The 18,254-nt window shown below is 37.3% G+C and overlaps 1 protein-coding gene across 1 annotated transcript; it reads right to left on the reverse strand.

The window, feature by feature from the left end:
- Positions 1 to 878: 878 nt before the first annotated feature.
- LOC137584139 (putative mediator of RNA polymerase II transcription subunit 29) lies at positions 879 to 9,393 on the reverse strand. Its single transcript, XM_068299389.1, has 4 exons — positions 9,386 to 9,393; positions 2,149 to 3,256; positions 1,079 to 2,093; positions 879 to 940 (listed from the first exon to the last, which is right to left on the reverse strand). The coding sequence occupies exons 1-4, from the start codon at positions 9,391 to 9,393 to the stop codon at positions 879 to 881; spliced, it is 2,193 nt and encodes a 730-aa protein (XP_068155490.1).
- Positions 9,394 to 18,254: the final 8,861 nt, after the last annotated feature.

Below are 18,254 nucleotides of genomic sequence, written 5' to 3' on the forward strand. Positions count from 1 at the left end.
TTCTTCATCCAGTTACAAGGTAACAAGATGATTCTAAGAGGAAAATCTATTCTATTCCAAGTTTAACTATAAATTTTCTTTTAGTTAATTGCTTTTTCTAAACTTGAAGCAGTTAGTTTTAAGATGAACTCGGACTTATGGTTTAAAAATTGGTATATAACATTAATGCATTAAAATAATATTATATAAACCATTTTCGTTGGCTAACCAAGACTATGAACTTGGTTCCATCATCCTCGATCCTCTCTATCTTTTGCCGCTTGTAGGAACAAGGAAAGGAAAGTTCCTCTGTTTTTATATTTTTTAAACTTTGATGCTCTTAAAATTAAGAAATAATTAGATATTTATAAATTTCAAGTAAGTAAAGTAGTTAGCAAGGTGACTTTTGTTACCTCATGACCTGGTTTAACTTACCTTAGCCATAATTAGGCCACATCTGACGATATTAGAATTGAAAATCGCTTCAAAGTGTACTTGACGATATATTTTATTCACATAAAAAATAAATAATTATTACATTGTCTCTGTGTGTGTTTTCATTTCACATAACTTGTTGTTGTTCCTTTGTATTTTATATTTGTTGTTGTTAAATTGCTTATTCGTTAAATCTTATGTTTTAAAATGCGTATTTACAAAGATGTTTTGTAAGAGAGAAAAATATCCTTAATTACGTTAAAAAGTGCGGAACGTATGTGAGGGACGTGTGGAAACAAGAACAGGAACAGGAACGGAAACTTCAAAAAAACCAGCTCACGGGAGATATACAAGTGGAATATTCGAGGATTGCTTGTGATGGTGGTGCTGGTGGTGTTGGTGGTGTGCAATGTGCGGTAGAAGGGAATAGAATTGGTGATGGCTTCGGTTTGTGTTGGTGGTGCTCAAAAGGACCCGTTGAAGTGCAGTTTTTGTGGAGAGAATTGTGGGATGCCATGGTTGAGAGCTAAAACTTTACTAATTACTTTCAATTCTTCAAAATTTCTTAAATTACTAAATTGACTAAGCTGATTGATGTCACTGGGACTGTTATTATAATTATTATGGTGTTTGAGTTTATAATGTGGGTTACCTGAGTTAATGCTGGGTGTGACGTCATTTGCCCCATTTGGTTGCTGCTGTTGTTGCAGCTGCAATTGCTGTTGCTGCTGTTGCTGTTGCAAATACTGCTGGGCATTCTGTTGCAAACGGCTACTCAACTGTGGCGTCAAATGTTGGCGATAGAAATTTTGATTCTCTAGATTTGAACTGCTTGCTGGTTGCTGGCTAACAATTGTTGTGGCAAATGAATTGCTAGGTTGGATTTCCACATTTGAATTAAGACCAAAGTTGCCAGTGCCCGTTTCCTGACGAAAGTGGCGTGCCCTCTGTTGTTGTTGTTGTTGTTGTTGATAGAGTGCATTTGTTACATAGCTGGGCAATAACAATTGCTGCTGTTGCTGCGGTTGAAATTGCTGATAGTTATGCTGGGGCAGAGCTTGTAATGGTGACGCCTCACCAGGCGCAAAGTTAAACTGATTTGAGGGTTGTATATGCACATTATTGTTGTTGTTGGCATTTTCATTGGCTTTTTGTAAATTTTGTTGCAAATTTTGGAAAATTTGTTGCACCGCATTCGTTGGTGTTGGCAATTTCTGATAGTTATTGTTGTTGTTGTGGCTGCTGCTGCCCTGTAGGGCAAATTTATGACCCGCAACGGCATCGCGCAACGGCAATTGCTGCTGTTCAATCGGATATGTGGGATAGATAATGGTTTTGGTATGTGTGCTAGGTATAAATTCCACCGAAGGTCTTATGGAGTAACCCGGCGAGGGCGGTTGCAGTGCAGTCTGTATGGCCTCCAACGAACCATGCTGCTGCTGCTGCTGTTGCTGCTGTGCCTGAGGCGACGGCAATTGCTGCTGCTGTTGCGCAATGGGGGCGGCGGCCTGAAAACGACTTTGAGTCTGCTCCTCGAGCAGTTTCAATTGCCGCAAGATCAAAGCCTGTTGCTGCTGGGCCTGGAGTTTTAATTGATAGATCTGCTGCTCCAGGGCACGATGGCGTTCAATCAAATAGTTGTTGACACTGGGCGGTGCATCCAAGTTGGTCAGTGGTTCCTGTTCAAGAAGCATAAAAATAGAAATAATCTAGAGATTCATTTGAGATCTTTACCTTGACATAATTGCTGGTGGTGCTGCTGCTGCTGGCCAGAAGAGCGGGTGTGGTGGAGAAACCATTGGATGTGCTTGTGGTGATTTGTGTTGTGCTCGATGTGGCTGGGTTTTGGGTGGGCAGCGGCGTTGCCGGTGGTTCCGATTCCAAAACACTCAATTTGGTAATGGTGGGCCCAATATGATGATAGGCCAAAGGCCGCGATTGACCTCCATTGGGCAAGTTGAGTGGACGGAATTTCTGAGCTGTGCCACGTTCATCCAAGTCTACGGTAAAGGCAGTGACCAATGGAGCTTCTTGTATCCGTATATCCTGTTTATCCACCAGTTCAATGTTCTCACCATCTTCATTGTGGGTGGGACGTGGAGTGGTTGTTGTCGTTGTTGTTGTAGTCGTTGGGCGACGACGTGTGGTACGTGGCCTGGGCGTTGTTGTTGTTGTCGTCGTAGATGTTGTTGTTGTTGTCGTAGTGGTGCTTTTCGCATTACTGCTACGTATCTCGAACTTAATCTCTTGACTGCCATCATGAGAGATCTCATTGCTGCTCAACGAGCCAGAACCAGAACCACTCTTACCCGAGGCACTATCGACGCTACGTGCTAGTTGCTTGTTGTCTGGTCCCGTTTCCCCCTCCAGTGGCAATATGGGAGAACTTTGCTTACGCAAAGTTGTCTTCTTCCACACCTTGGAGCGATCAATGAACGATGAGAGCAATTGCTCCTGGGCATTACGTTCATCGAAGGTTGCCGTATAGAACTGCACAGTGGGCACCACGGGCTCCGTCTCAGCTTCGTTTGTGCTCTCCTCAAGTATTTCTTCCTTCTCTCGTGACGAAATGGTTGCCAATGTGGTAGATTCCATGTGTTGGCTTTCCGTGCTCTTTGTCTTGGCCGACTCTGCCGCCTCCTCTTGCTCCAGCTTATCGATGGCCCGCAAGAGAGCTTGACGCACCGAAAAATCCAGCTTTTGTATGGCTTCCCTTGGTATAATCTCATTGCTCTCGGTGCTCGCATTTTCGGTCTCCTCCTCGGCGCCAACCGATTGAAGCATTAAGGCCGCCAACAAAAGCACACCCAGCAGCAACCAGGGCAAACTGTTGAAATGTTGTCTCTGCGGGTCATAAGTACAAACAAAAACAAAAATTGTAGAGGAAATATTCGACATTATGCCTAATGATTGAAGATTGTAACTTGTGTGATAACTTAATAAGTTTCAAGCCTTGCACAGTGGTTCATTTTGCTTAGTTTCTGGCAAATATCTGCACCTATCCATTGATTTGAAATAGCAAATAAAACGAGCCACTGTGCCCCCCGTAAAGACCTTCATTTCACGGGTTATTAATGAACCAGTCTCCAGTTGAAGCTTCATTTAAGGTAATGCCAATTTTAAGCTCGATTACTGGAGGCAACCTTGGGATCTATACACAAAAGCAAACCTACTAAGCTGGAAAGGACTAGATCCTATTCTTCTAAATGGCAAAATGAATTTCAAAGAGGTCATTAAATAAACGATATTGTGATTAAAAACAAAAACAAATTGTTGCATATTGTGCAACATCTGTTTAATTTTTACTTGAGCAACTCGAGTTACTGGTATGACCTCCCCCCTTACCGCTGATTCAATGGGTTAGTTCAAGTGAAGCTAACATTTAATCTCAGCATGTTAATCTTTGCGGTATTTGCACAAGCAGTAAATCATAACACATTATGCTACGAATTCCAGCTGACTCGGCAAAAAGGTGGGGTGATGGGCAACTGGAGACTGCCCACTCATTGGGTAATGGTGCATCTCCAATGAAGTCCCAGTCTTCCTAGAGTTTACAGTTTCTTGTTTTTGCACAAGTTTCCCCCCAAATTCAACAGCTTGACGATTGATTTCTAGCCAACGATTTCTGCAAATTGCTTGCAAACGCTTTGTTGTTGCTGAAAGTTTAGGCTAATTGCTGTGGAGGCAAAAACCTATCTGACCACCTGTCGTTTGGCTTGGTTTTGTTTTGGTTTGGCTGCGGGTGCGGGTGCCCCAGGATTTGTCAGTCACGTTGTTGCCACTTGGCACTTTGCATTTTTCATTTTGCATGCAAAATTTTCTTTAAATCAGCAACAGATGAAAATTAAGTGAGTGGAAGAGAAAGAGAGGGAGGTAAATATATATATACAAAACATTCCTATGTAGATTTCAATTCGTTTTGGTTTATATAACACATTTCTCTTGTTAATCAAATTAAGCTAGACATGTTGGCTAATTTAACTTGCTTGTGTGTGTGTGTGAAAGATCGACAGGTAATCAGGCTTCTCATTGATTTCAGCACTTACGACTTTCTAAAACAGAAAAACATCAATCAATCCAAGAAAAAACATGACTTGACCATTTCTGATGCTAAACAATCATTTTTCCATTTTTCCACTTCAAACCGAATTGCCCTCAAATGGAAAACTTAAGCCAAGGTTAAAGTTCAAGTTCTGCAAAAGGGCAACTACCTAAGGATTGTTGCAACTGCATAGATCACCGACAATTGCAGGAAAACAACATTTGATGGGAAATTATTTTGTTGTACAACTAGTTTTCTTGGAGTTATTTCGATTGTGTTTTTTTGGCCAAATAAAAAGGCACAAAATCAATAGCGTTGTCTGCTTTGGCTGCTCATTTGCGTCAATTTCACTATGGAAATCATCGTTGGCATTAAGCTGGCCACAGACAGACAGGCATATACAGTTGGTGGTTAGCCAGTTCGTCAAGTCTTGCGGTATTGGCGCTAATCAAGTTGCCGGTTCCCTTTTGCAGCATAAAAACACCGAAAGTGGGAGAGATTTCGGTATACAAGTCTCGCCTTTGAACAAAAAAAGAATGGGTGGAAAATGGTAATCATCATAAATTGTAATGGTCAATTGCCATGGCTAAAGTAAAGCCAACAAGAAATAGGTAAGTAATATTGCATGTAAGCATTTTCATTTTATTTACTAACCGAAAACATGAATTTCGCCTGCCAACTGTAAGCGGAAGTGTTGAATCACACAACTACAAAAAAGATATAAACTTATAAAGGCTACTTCAATTGTTGATCATTGCAGTTATTGTAGATACTTAAGACCAATTATGCAAATGTCTACTACCATTAAAAGATATATAAAGCTATATTGCCACACAGATATATATACATATGTATTATAGAAGCTATAGAATTATGTTTACATTAATGATTAACATGCATATAATGCTAGAGCTTAGTCAGAGGTTTTTAAGTGGAAGTCTAAGTCTACATATCAAAAAATTGGTAGGAAACTTCAACATTCCATTTCTTCTTTCAAGGATTTTAACCCTTACAGTATATAGTCTTTTAAGCTCGGCTTGCTCTTACCTAAATCTAGTAAAACTAACGATAAATAATGAGTTTTTGTAACTTCCTAGGCCTTAATGATCTTTTATCTTAGCCAATATATGCCAGAGGTAGTTTCAATTGGGCTTGATCTAATCTAATACAGGCATTTAAATTGATCTACTAGATTAATACATTAGTTTTGTCCAGCTCCTGGGTGTATTTACATTAAATATAGTTAATCACTATTTAAATTCTATTCGAAAGTAATAGTTAAACTTCCAAATACTTTTCTTTTATCATCTGTTTATATATTTCAATAAAAAATTAACAAGTTTTCCATGTCGGTTATTGCACTTTCATACATTTATGGAATATAAAATTATTCGCGTGCTAAACTTACATTTAACGAGCATCTAAAATGCCAAAAGGTAGCCACACACACACACACACACGAACAGCTCAATAAAATTTCTTTAATTACCCATTCAATAAATTTTTTTTGACTAGCCACAGAGTTCCGCACGGAGAGAAGAGACCAATGGCTTTTAAGCCACAAATATGCGGCTAAGCAAAGTGTAAAAATGATTCAACAATAAAAAAGGCAACTTTAATAAATTAGCAATAAATCAAATCATCAAATCTCCAGCTGTCTATATTGTGTTTATTTTTCATTCATTTGTGTGTGGGTTGAAATTGTTTCTTCTTTTTCTCTCAATCGAAGGAAACTTGTGCGAGTGAAAAGCAAACGCAAATTATATAAGAGACTGGCCAAAACGAAACAAAAACATGAATAAAAACTTCACTTTCGATATGTAAGACTGGGTAACCCAGATCTGTTGAGTACAAAAAAACACCAAAATGGGTACATCATATACATCACATCACATCCATATCCCATAAGGCGAATATGCGAGTAATTCAAGCTGTCAGTTGCCGCCTGTGGCTACATTGTGGGTGATTAATTTCACGCCTGTTGCACATGCCCCGCCACTCGGACACATTCACATTTCGCAGATGCATTTCTGCATTTTTCCATTTCTGCATTTTCGAGGATGGGATTGAGGATTGCTTAAGCTTGGTAGCATAATCCACGCACTATTAAGCAGCTGTGGCCACGTCATGTGCGCCATATGATAACCAGAAAAAGAGGAAACCTGCCCGACATGGCTCGAAACTTGCTGCTGTTGTCCATCTGGATGGCAGATAACGTAATCCATTGGATACATTGTAACCATTGGAACTGTGTGCTAATTGCATTTTATGTTTTATGTGGGCCAACATGTACATACATACATACATATATGTATTTCTGTATTAATTATATGCCAGTAATAATCATGAATTCCAATCGAAAAATTCAAATAATAATCATAAAATAGCAAATAAAATATTGTTTATGATCGGACTAGTTCACGCCCAAAAACAATACACACACACACTAACACACACTAGCTAACCTTTACGGGGCTAATAACTATAATTTTATTACCACATGCAAATCATCATCGAAACATTAAGTTTGTACGTCTATGCATATGAATGAGTGTTTAGATTGAGATCACATTTTAAGCAATTGCAAAACTGGCGAAATGAATAATAAAAATTAATTTAATTATCTCTGGGCTCTTACTCTTACAACTTTTACTTGTCAAGGTTGCGGCTAGTTTTTAATATTTCACTTATGAAATGATGATTATTTAATTTTATGCTTGATTATTTTGTCGTTTATAAAATGAAAAACAATTATGTCTCGTATCTAGGCTCCTATTATTAGTCTCTATCTTAGGATTAAAGCTGCAGTTATCTTAAACAAATGCTAATACACGCTCACAGTGGCTTATCCATCATTTTCATTTAAGTTGATTTTCATATTCATACATATGTATTCGATTTTCGGTACAAAATAAATCTATTTTATGAAATTGTCGCATTTTTATCCAAAAGTTTTTAAGATCTTTTAATTACTCTTTTTAGCTACTATTGCACTCTAGCAAAAAGAAAGAGAAAGCGCCAGAGTCGTTCGCCCACTGAACTGCACTACATTCTCTGTCCCTTTCACTCACACGCTTAATTGCAGTCTCTGTCATACGCTAGCACATGAAAACGTGCATGTGTGTGTGAGTCAGTGAATTACAGCAAGAGAGAGTAAGTGCTGGGGAGTGCGAGTAAGCTTTGGCGCGCTTTGCGTGGGAGTGAGCGCGAGAATGGTAGTTGGCTTGAGTGAGAATGATTCTAATAGCGCTTTCTTACTCACGCCACCTCTCACTCTCCCGGTGTAACTCTCTCATTTTAGAATGCATTCTTTCTCTCCCTACATTTCACTCCACATACATTCTTGCGTTCCCTCCCACACAAAGCGCGGCACAGCTTACTCTCTCTTGCTGTAACTCACCCACTCCCACACACAAGCACGTTCTCATATGCTTGCGTATGGCAAAGAGTGAAATTAAGCGTGTGAGTGAAAGGGACAGAGAATGCAGTGCAGTTCAGTGGGAGAACGATTCTTGCGCTTTCTCCCGCGCTTTGCTGGCGCTAAGCGTATAAAAGACGCTGCAGCTGAGGGGGTGCTTTAGTTGTCGGGGGCTACGCTGCCCCCGTTCGGTTCTCGACGTCCCTAGTCGCAGTGGTAAAAAATGGATTCATTGGCTGATCGAGGAGATTCTCAGTACGTAAATAATAATTATTATTATTTTATTTTAATTATTATAATTTATTTTAATTATTTAAATCATTTAATAATAAAAACGTAATTGTTTTCTTTATCTTTTCCCTTTTAGATCTACTAGAGCGCATATATTCTGAGAACTATTTTCTTGAGTGTATAAAAGAAGCCGCAACTTAAGGGGATTGCCTACTGATGTTGACGTCACTGATTAGAGAGATGGAAAATGAACTCAAAAGCTGATCAAGAAGAAATTTTACAGTGAATAATAATTTTTAAATTCAATTTCCTTTCAAATCTATGACCGTGACTGTGATCTGTGACTTGTGCGAACTTGTGGTTAAATAAGGTGAGAAAGTTCCCATTGATCAGATAGAGTGATAAATGTAAATGAATCGTCGGCTATAACCAGACTTAAGCTAAAAGCTTGTGTTCAGTGCAAACTGCTACCGATTTAAATCGAATTATTTTCATACATTTACTTGAATAGGGACACTTTTAAGGGAAATACAAAGATCTGCCCATCTCATCTTTTTTTTATGTTTTTAATATTTCCCAATCAATTTGTTACAGTATTTTATGGCCTTTTAACTGCCTTTGTGGCTACCAAGCTTTTGTTGTCCACCACAGACCAATAAAATCGTATGTAATTGTTGTAAGGTGTATTTCGTTTGTGTGTGTGTGTGTTTCTCGGTTTCAGTTCCATCTTTATCTGCATACCTGTCCACCTCAATCAGTATTTATAACAAGCTATCCGGACATTTGCATAATTTCAAATCAACGCGCCCTGCGTCCATCTCTCACTTTAAAGTTTGTCCATAATCTTTGGCTATATGCCTACTTGATCAGCATTTGTTTTGACATGCTAGTTGGTCATTTGATTGGCATTGATGGGGCCTCTGTATATTGGGTATTGCCAAATATATACATATACATATGTATATATATTCATATATGTTTCGATCATTTATTCATTGCTTGTTACAATTCATTTAGTTTCCATTTTGCTGGCCATTTTTTTTTCGTCTCTCCTAATTTGCATGTTTATGTGCATTTAATTGGGTTTTAGTTTCGATGGCCAAACAATAGTTTTGAACAGAGGTCAAGTTTATCATCGATGAATCGTGGTTGATAACAGATGCTGAGGTTCAAATGTTGTGAGACTTCCATGAATCTCTGGCTGTTTGTTTGTTGGATTGGATTTTCGTTAATATTGGCAACAAGTTTCGCCCAACTCTCGCCAGAAAAAAAGAAGAAACATTAACATTTGAGTGAAAATCCTAATCTTCACCTGTCTTGGCTGTCTCTCTATTATATTTGCTACTACCCAGCCAATGGCTAACGCAATTTTCCATCTTCAGCCGCATGCCTTTTATTTATCCACACAGCATTTCATAATAAAAATAATACAAAATTACCAATGTGCGCATATTACAATAAATTTTCAACTAGGTAAGAGAGTAAAAGAGATGGCGAAAGAGTGAAAAAACAAGTCACACACACACACATAGATAATTTTTCCAGCTAGCAATAATTTTGTGTTTTTTTTTTGCGGGCGCCTTGGCGTAATGGCCTGCCCATTGTTTGCATCTATTTGGATAGAGGGATTGATGGAATGAGGGGAGTGAGGGAAGGGAGAGGTCTGGTTGGCTGGCAAATCTTTACTTTTTGTTTTGCTCTTTACATCTAATGGCCGCGCGTTGAGAGTTAAAAATGCAATGTCAATGGCATCATCGGCGCCTCCGCCGCCACTGCCGCGCCGTGTACTTGGCAATTTCGGTTTCACTTTTATCGACGCCGGAGCATCTCTCTGTGTTTGGGCATTTTGAAGACGGAGACCAAGATGAAGATGATCGAGACGATTGTCTCTGTTTGTCTGGCCATTTCAATGTGGTAAATGTTTTCATACTAAGCGGTCCAATCCATATCCCCATCTCGCTCTGACTGTCTATCAGCATCTGCCTTTATCTGTTTATATATGTAGTTACATATTATTATGTAAAAATCGTTTACATTGTGTGCATTGTCGTGTGCCAGTTACCATTTTCCTCTCCTATTCGGACTGCTGTTGACCTTTAATCGTAATAGCGTAAAAAAAAGTCTTAACAAAAACAAAAGACTTAGGCAACGAACTTCGCCTCCCCCGTGCTTTAACTTATTGCATAGCTGGAAATGATGCATTGCATTGCTGTCAAATATTTAGCAACAAGTGCGATTCATGTCTCACATCCAGGTGGATAAACGCGACTGCCTTGTTGACATGCCTCTGCTCATGTGCTCTCGGCGAAAAGGTGTCTTTGTCTTTGTCTTTCTTCTTCCCTTTTTTCTATGCATATATGATAAATGTTATTTTGACAGTTGCACAATTTCGTGCCAATTCCTTTGCTCTAAGATACAGATCTTTAGACACGTCTCTCACTCCATATGAGGGCTGATTTGGTGTGCGGTCTCCTCTTTTGAATTCATGAATGAAAATATTCGTGAGTGATTGTGTTTTTCAAACTTTTACTTTCATTCAATTGCATAGAGTACAATAAAGAGCGAATCAAATAGTACTTTGATATCGGATGAGTGATATCTGATCAGTGATCTGCAAAATTTGTAATAAATCATTTGCATACTGATTTTTAAATTGAAATTTTAGACAGTTGGATCTTTTCAATTAAAAGTAATTTTAATTACAACTTTTTCGGGGTGAAATAGATCACTTTGTGGGAAAGGAATCTGAATCTCGATACTATAAACGCAAACTTTCGAGAAGGCAAACGAAAGTAAATGAAAATCCTGAAATACTTTTCCACATACGAAATGAAAATATTATTCAAATGCTTATGGGAATATAATTTATTTATTTCCCGAGAGTGTTTCAACAAAATTCATTTTAGGATATGTCAACTTTGATCTTTTTTGTTTATTTTTACTTCCTCTCACACCTCCCTTGTCTGAGGCTTTGCATGATTTATGACCCAAGTTGCTAATTTTGGGCTGGTGAAATCTTGCGAACGGCAAGGAAGCTATGTTTTTTTATTCGCAAACAGAAACAAAAAAACATAATCAATTTTAAGCATTGTCAAACTGCAATTATGCAACGGTGAAAAGTGAAATTTTATTGCATGTTAACAACAACCACAACAACAATTACTACAACAACAGCAAGCATCTTGCGTTTTTTGGGATGTCGTCTTCAATGATGACTGGACACTCTTCCAGTCTGTGGCCAACTCTCAACTTTGGCTGGCATTGCGAACAGGTCGACTGGCCATAAATTGTGTATTGCATAATATGAAATCGAATATGCCCAGGGTGTGTTACAGTCTAATCATAAATATATATACACGCTTATATAGATGTAAATGCGGGCTCTCTTAGTATGTAAGCTTTTTGGGTAGAATCACTTTAAGCGACCTTGCTTGTTTTTAAACACTTTGACAGCCTTCGCCTAGGCATATGAGCTAATTTAGTTAAACGATCAAAAACTCAATTTCCATCTCCTGTTGGCTAGCTGCAGGGGGGACCCCTGATTTGGAGGCAGACTTAACGATCTTAATCTTGTTTGTCTCTATCATAAAATAACTTCATCTGCAGTTAGCAAATGGCTTCTGTGTGATCTGTAAATCAAATGAGTCGACTGCGACTAATTAAATTGTTTTATTGGCTTTTAGTCATTGGTTTATGACGTTCAGCTATGAAATGGAATCATTAAATGGCATTAAAAACCCATTACACAAATGACTCGCTCAAAATGACTATCAATAATTTTGATAATGCCAAAAAGAAAAAGAAATCCAAAACAAAAAAACATGAGAGAAGAAAAGAAAACAAATATATTTCCCCCCGTTGGATAAGCTTCGATTTTTGGGATGCGAAAAATAAACTCCCACACTCATAACATTCAAAGTGCCAAAGTTGGGCGTGTTTTTTCGATTTTTTTCGTTTCGTTTTTTCGTTTGGTTAATTAATGTAATTTAATTAGTAAATTTTGCTGGTGAAAGTTTTTCAATACATCTTCTCTTTACTTACCATTACGGCCATTATAATCCAAAACTGAATTGCTGGGATATATCCAAATAGTTGACCAATCTCTTCTCTTCGTCTCTTATCTGCACTCTTGGTAGAGGCAAATGTTTCACACGCAATCAAATTGTAATATATCAAAATCAAACTCTCAAAAAAACCAAACTCTAATTAGTTTTTAACGTATTTGGATATTTATTCATTTGATTTGTCTATTAGCTTTTGGTCTTGTTGCACTTTTCGTTATTTTCAAATTAGCTAAAATCGATTCACACCAACAACAATTGTAACTGATTTGCGCGATTTTGGGTCTTTAATTCGTTTCGTGGGTCTTGAGGACGGGGGGGCCTATTTGCGGTTCGCCAGCGCCAGCAAAAAGGTAAAACAACAACTAAACCATCTGAACGCTTGCTACAGACTGAAGGCCTGGCAAGCTCCAATGCGGCCTCCTTGCCAAAGAAATGACCGACAAGCTGAAGCTGAAGATGATGCTGCTGCTGTTCGTGGTGGTTGGTTTGGCAACATGTTGCTGGCCTCAAATGTTGCCAACAACATGTTTTTGTGTGGCTAATGAATGAAAGCTGCTGCTGGCCCTTTTATCGATATGCCGCTTGAACTTGGCTATAAAACTTGGCCGCCAGTCAATTGCAAATTTACACGCTTTTGGTGTCCATTATATTTATATATCTTTATTATGATGCAATCTTGAAAATCAAATGATTATTCTACAATACTTAATACCTGGTGGCTTCATTAGGGTTTTTATGCGAGGTTTTATGCGTGCGTTGATTTTGACAACTTTTTTTTTCATTTTGTTTTTTGACAGACAGACTTTCCATTTCGTTTTGGATTTTGGGCACAGTTTTATGATTATATGTTACCCAACATTCGCATTCACATCCAGCATCTGTGTGTGGCACATCTTCACTTGGCAACTTGGCAACTGGTTTTTTGTTGCTGTATCTCTTTTTGTTTTTGTTTCGGCCAAATCCTTGCCCATAGCCGTGTCTGCTCATTAACCGTCCACAACGCCAACGGGGCTAGGCATTCGCACACAGATCAAAGTTGGAGCTTTGGCTCGTGGCTGCAGTTTCCTCTCCTCTCCATGTTAAGCTTCCGCGTGGCCGTCTGGCTTTAGTTTATTTTCGCTTTTTTTGGGCCACTTCACGGTAGAAAATTTCTCTCAAATTAGCGCCATTTGTGCATGTAAATTAACTCATGGCCATAGACGCATTTTCCATAATCAATACATACGATAATTTCCGCATTTCCGTTCGATCATCTTCAGTTTGAAACTTTTCAATTGCTTATTTCATTTTCGCTTTTCGCCATGGCTAAATATTTGCTAGAGACCAAAAACGGGAAATACCAACTGTTGTCCACTCTTCTACTCGACTCACACACACACACACACACACACAGACATAGATAGAGATGATGAGTTGATGGTTCCATCAAACTACTGGCAACTGGCACTTGAAAGCATTGTTTTGGCCATGAAGATGACCATCGTTCAACGACTTGTTGTAACGAAACTACAATGCAAAGTTGACTTGAGGTGAAAGATCTATTTACATCAACATTTATTTTCTTGAATGCCACATTTTATATACCCTTGCGGATAGCGAGCACATTCACTACAATGGAATTTCTTTCTATCTTCGATTGTAGTAAATTATTTTGAGTTTAAAAGCTACTTAAGTGATAGTTGTTATAATGATCCTGCCTATAGATTGATAACTTTGGGATACTCCTAAAAAAGAATGTGCTTAGAGACAAGAATATTTTAACAAAAGGAAACAAAAACAATTTTTCACTCGTTTAGGAACCATTAAAGAAAAATGTCCCATCGTAAATTGTGTTTGTTGGTTTCTTAGGGCTTTTTATAGACTCTAAATTCAAATTAAAACTATTAAATGCAACTAATAAAAGTCTGATATGTAAAGTTTGTATATGATAGTTTATATATCTGGGGTGGATCAGTAATTTATCCAATTCTGTAATATTTATGTCCAAACGAAGGAGAAAAATTTAAGTTAAAATCGCAATTTTTACAAAGATGTTTAATAGAAAGTCAATATTTTCTACAAATTGCTAAAAAAAAAATTTTTTTTTTAAATGTAAGAAACTCAGTGAAAAACTCAAAGAAGGAGTGTGAAATTTGATTGAGATTGCATAATACCTTTAAAATTTTTAACATGTATGCAAAATGAGTATTAATAAAGAATGGGCTATTGATATTCCGTGACCCCCCCACCTAACCCTTTCGAAGGCGTCTTTGTTTCCCTATATCAATGGGTATCTTGTGAGCTAGTGACAGGGATTGATGGAGTGACAGACCACATCCTTTGCTCAACACATTTGGGGGATACCTTTTATAATAATTCATTATCCAAATAGTTAATAGTTTGCATTGCAAACAACTAAAACGCAAGTAGATTTTGTGTGAGTTTTTCTTGTTATTGGATACCTGTTGGCATCGGCATCTAGTGAAAACTATTTACCGATTGCATGACAAGTTTGCACACGGCTGGGGGAGGAAGAGGGGGAAAAGTTGGAGGCACATCTTTTAGTCGCCTAATATTTGGCAAATGCCTTTTTTTTGGTTTTCTTAAAGCGCAACCTGCACACACACACTCACACGTTGAACATTGAAGTCAAACTCCCCCCTCCTCCTTCTGCTTCTCTTTTGAAAAAGAAAAACCTGCTTTCTTCGTCGTGACTTTTGATATTTGAACGCCTCATCGCCTTGTTCGCCATTTGAACCCGTTTGCACCCTTTTCCGTTTGGCATCATCGACATGCGTTTCTCTCCCCCTCAACGATTTCCAAATGAAAAATTTTCAATTTGACTTTTGTGGCTAAGAAAAACAACGACACGATATATCCATATACATATATACACTCCTACATGGTTGTTGTTGTTATTGAGGTGGGTGCTGCTGTTGCCATTTTGTAAGTTGAACAAATTTTGATTGTGACTTGGAAAAAAAAATAGAGACCAGAAGAACCAGCAGGTCATTTGCCTAACTCCAACTGCAGGCTAAACGTGAGCAGCTGGCGGCGGCTACCGTTCACCTGGCCGAGGACCGAGGATAAAAAAATTAATATGCATTTTTTTCAGCAGCCTTGGATAGGATTTGAATGAACTAAACAAAATACATAAGTGATATGAATTCTTCAAATTTATGCGCTTGCAAACAAAAAAAGAAATTATTTAATGGACAATATTGTATATGCTTATTTGGACTATAATTTTATTCAATTAGATGGAATAACTTACTTAAAATGGCAACTTTTATAGATTATTTTCTAACTATTGGAGCACTTTTCGAGTATTTACAAATAATGCGAAATGTTTAAAAGAAAAGAGTTTGAAATCCAAGAATAAGGAGTTTTTTATAGATGGAGGAAACATCCTTGAAAATTCTCTGCATCTTAGGAAGTCTAACGAAAAGAAAGAAAAAGAAAAAATAATTATTAATATACATAATTTCAAATGTTTAATTACACGTTTTAGTCGAGTCTAGGTTGAAGAATATTTTCTAAACTTTATGTTGATAATGGTCTAAATGCTGTGAACCAAATCGGTTGTTTAACCAAGTTATTGCATTACATTTTCCATAATTATAGTAATCAAAATAATAGCTTAAATGTGAATAGAAATTATTTTCGAAGAAGAAATGACAAAATTTTAAGGTGAATTGTTTACAATGATTTGATTTTTTGCCAGTTAATGGGCGTTTTAACCTTTTGCATTTGACCCGAAGCCATCGTGTTTGCAACTGTTGACCTTGATAGCGGGTTTCATGTTGAGTTAGTCACGCCCTAAAACTGGCTACCTTCCCTTTTTGCATTTACATATTCAAGCATAATAAAGTCATCAATTGGACCATAGAAAAGCCAAATGAGCAGCTAAATTTAAAACTCTCCAATTATGACATATGTATGAAGGTATACTTGACAGTCTCCCCGGACGTTTGACCAATCAAACATCTATCCCAAACAGACAGACAGACTGACCGTCACGAAATCAGTCACTTTTGGGCATTTATGATTAGTAGTAGTAGCAAAAAAAATTTAATCACAAAAAGCAACAAGACGTCTGAGCATCTTCCGCGGATTGGGATCAGAAAAGTAAATATATAAAAAAGGCAATGGAAAACAATCGAGAAATTTGTTTAAAAACAAATAAACAAATGTATATCGTATATATGTATGTGTGTGCATCTTTTTCGGTGTTTGTGTGAAACAATGCAAAGGCCTTTCGGCGACCATAAAATAAACATGTCAATGAGCCGCCTCAGTCGTCAATAATTTAAAATGCAAATAGTAGAGGGTAAGACTATAGATGCCTCCCCCTTGGCTAATCCCTCCCCCCTCTTAAACACTGGGTAGTCGTTTAAGGTGTGAAATATGAACGCATCAGACGCAATATTTGCCAACGCATTTCGTGTGTGTGTGTGGAATCGATCTACCAATTTGTATTTCCAGGCGTTTGTTTGTGTCTTTGCAAGAGGTCGTTGGGCCATGAATATCGGTTCGGTTCGTTCGGTTCCGGATTAAAAGACAAAATGGTTTTTTAAGTAAGCTAAATCAATCATTTGACAGGCAGTAAATTGTGGGTAAACCTATAAAAACACAAACTTACATAGATACATATACATTTGCCACACCCACGAAGCCCTTTCTTGACTCTTGATGATCGCATTGTTTGCTTTGGTTCAGTTCAGCTACTGAGATGGATTGGACATTATGATGTATGAACTTTTGAACTTTCTTTATGTTGTCCATCTGTGTCTCTAATCGTTTTTCAATTTGCTGACTTTTTTCAACAGATTTTTTTTTTTTTTTGTGTGAAAACTATTGAAATAATTAATAAAAGCGGCGCTAGAGAAACTTTCCTTTCATTATACTCTAGCTAAATGAGACTAACTACATTAGTTTGGGACACAATTATTAAAACGCAGTTAAACTAAGAAAATCTCTTATCTTTCAAAACTGATTTGATTTTATCTACTTTCTTCTGATTTTATTAGAAATGAAACTTGGCGTTGGAAAAGTAAGAAAGTAAGCTAAGTTAAGACCCAGTATAATATATATATATAGGTAATTTATTTGATTTTATTCCTACTTAATTTCTATAATCGCTTGAGATTAATGGGCTTAAAAAAGAAAATGATTAAGGTTATACAAACCTAAGTAGGGTCTTTGGAGCCCTGCCCCTTTTCCTGTTAGTTATAAATTGATTGAAAGACTTTGATTGATAAGTATGACAGAATGTATGTACATATATGGTATGTGGAATGCATGAAGGGGGAATAGCATTGTATGAAAAGGTCAAAGTGGCATTGGGTAAGTATCTATGTATGTATTTGCTTGCATGGCAGATTAACTATTTTTTATCTCGTATTTCAGTTTTTATTGGACTAAGCAAAAAAGATAATTATGTCTTTAATGAGCGAAATTTGATACTTTTGATCGGTTATTTGGTTATTTTAGCCAACATTTTGACTCATAAATAGAAAAAAGTTTGCTTATGTCAATCAATTATGTCGAGAGATTTCGTTGTTTATATAATCGATATGGATTAAATTTCAATATGAACTACTAAGATCATAAATCTTGTCAATATATTTCTGTCAAGTTGCATCAACTTTGCGCACATTGCTTTACATATTAAACAAAATGTTTCAAGGTAAAGTATGGCAAAGACTTAATGATACCCTGTACTTTACACATTTTTCTTTCTATAATCTCTGCCTCGGCATAGTACATATAAAGCTGATAGGTAAAATTTGTATTAATCTTAAATTATTGAATAGTTAATTCAAGCAATCAATCAATTCGAAAAGCTCTTGATAGATCTGCCACTAAAGTGTAACAAGTTTTGATTCTAATTCCAAAAAGATTTCCTACAGGTTCATACAACCTTTTGCTGAAGACAAAAAAATAACAGGGTAAGGTAAAATATGTTTGAATATTTCCCACTTTTTTTTTATTAATATTCTGCGTTTGGCTTTAGGTGATTAACATTTCGTTGAACCAAGAGACTTGGTCTAGGTCTTGGTCTGTGTGCATTGGTAGTAGGTGGTGCCTGGAGGCTGGATGTACG

The sequence above is a fragment of the Drosophila tropicalis genome, unplaced genomic scaffold (genome assembly GCF_018151085.1).
Source record: "Drosophila tropicalis isolate 14030-0801.00 unplaced genomic scaffold, ASM1815108v1 contig_878, whole genome shotgun sequence".
Lineage (NCBI taxonomy): Eukaryota > Metazoa > Arthropoda > Insecta > Diptera > Drosophilidae > Drosophila > Drosophila tropicalis.

Excerpts from the sequence above, each read along its gene's own strand:
- LOC137584139 (XM_068299389.1), bottom strand. Across the intron at positions 2,094-2,148 it reads CCACCAGCAATTATGTCAAG|GAACCACTGACCAACTTGGA; the intron begins GTAAAGATCTCA and ends CTTCTTGAACAG. Across the intron at positions 941-1,078 it reads GGCAAATGACGTCACACCCA|CTCTCAACCATGGCATCCCA; the intron begins GCATTAACTCAG and ends GTAAAGTTTTAG.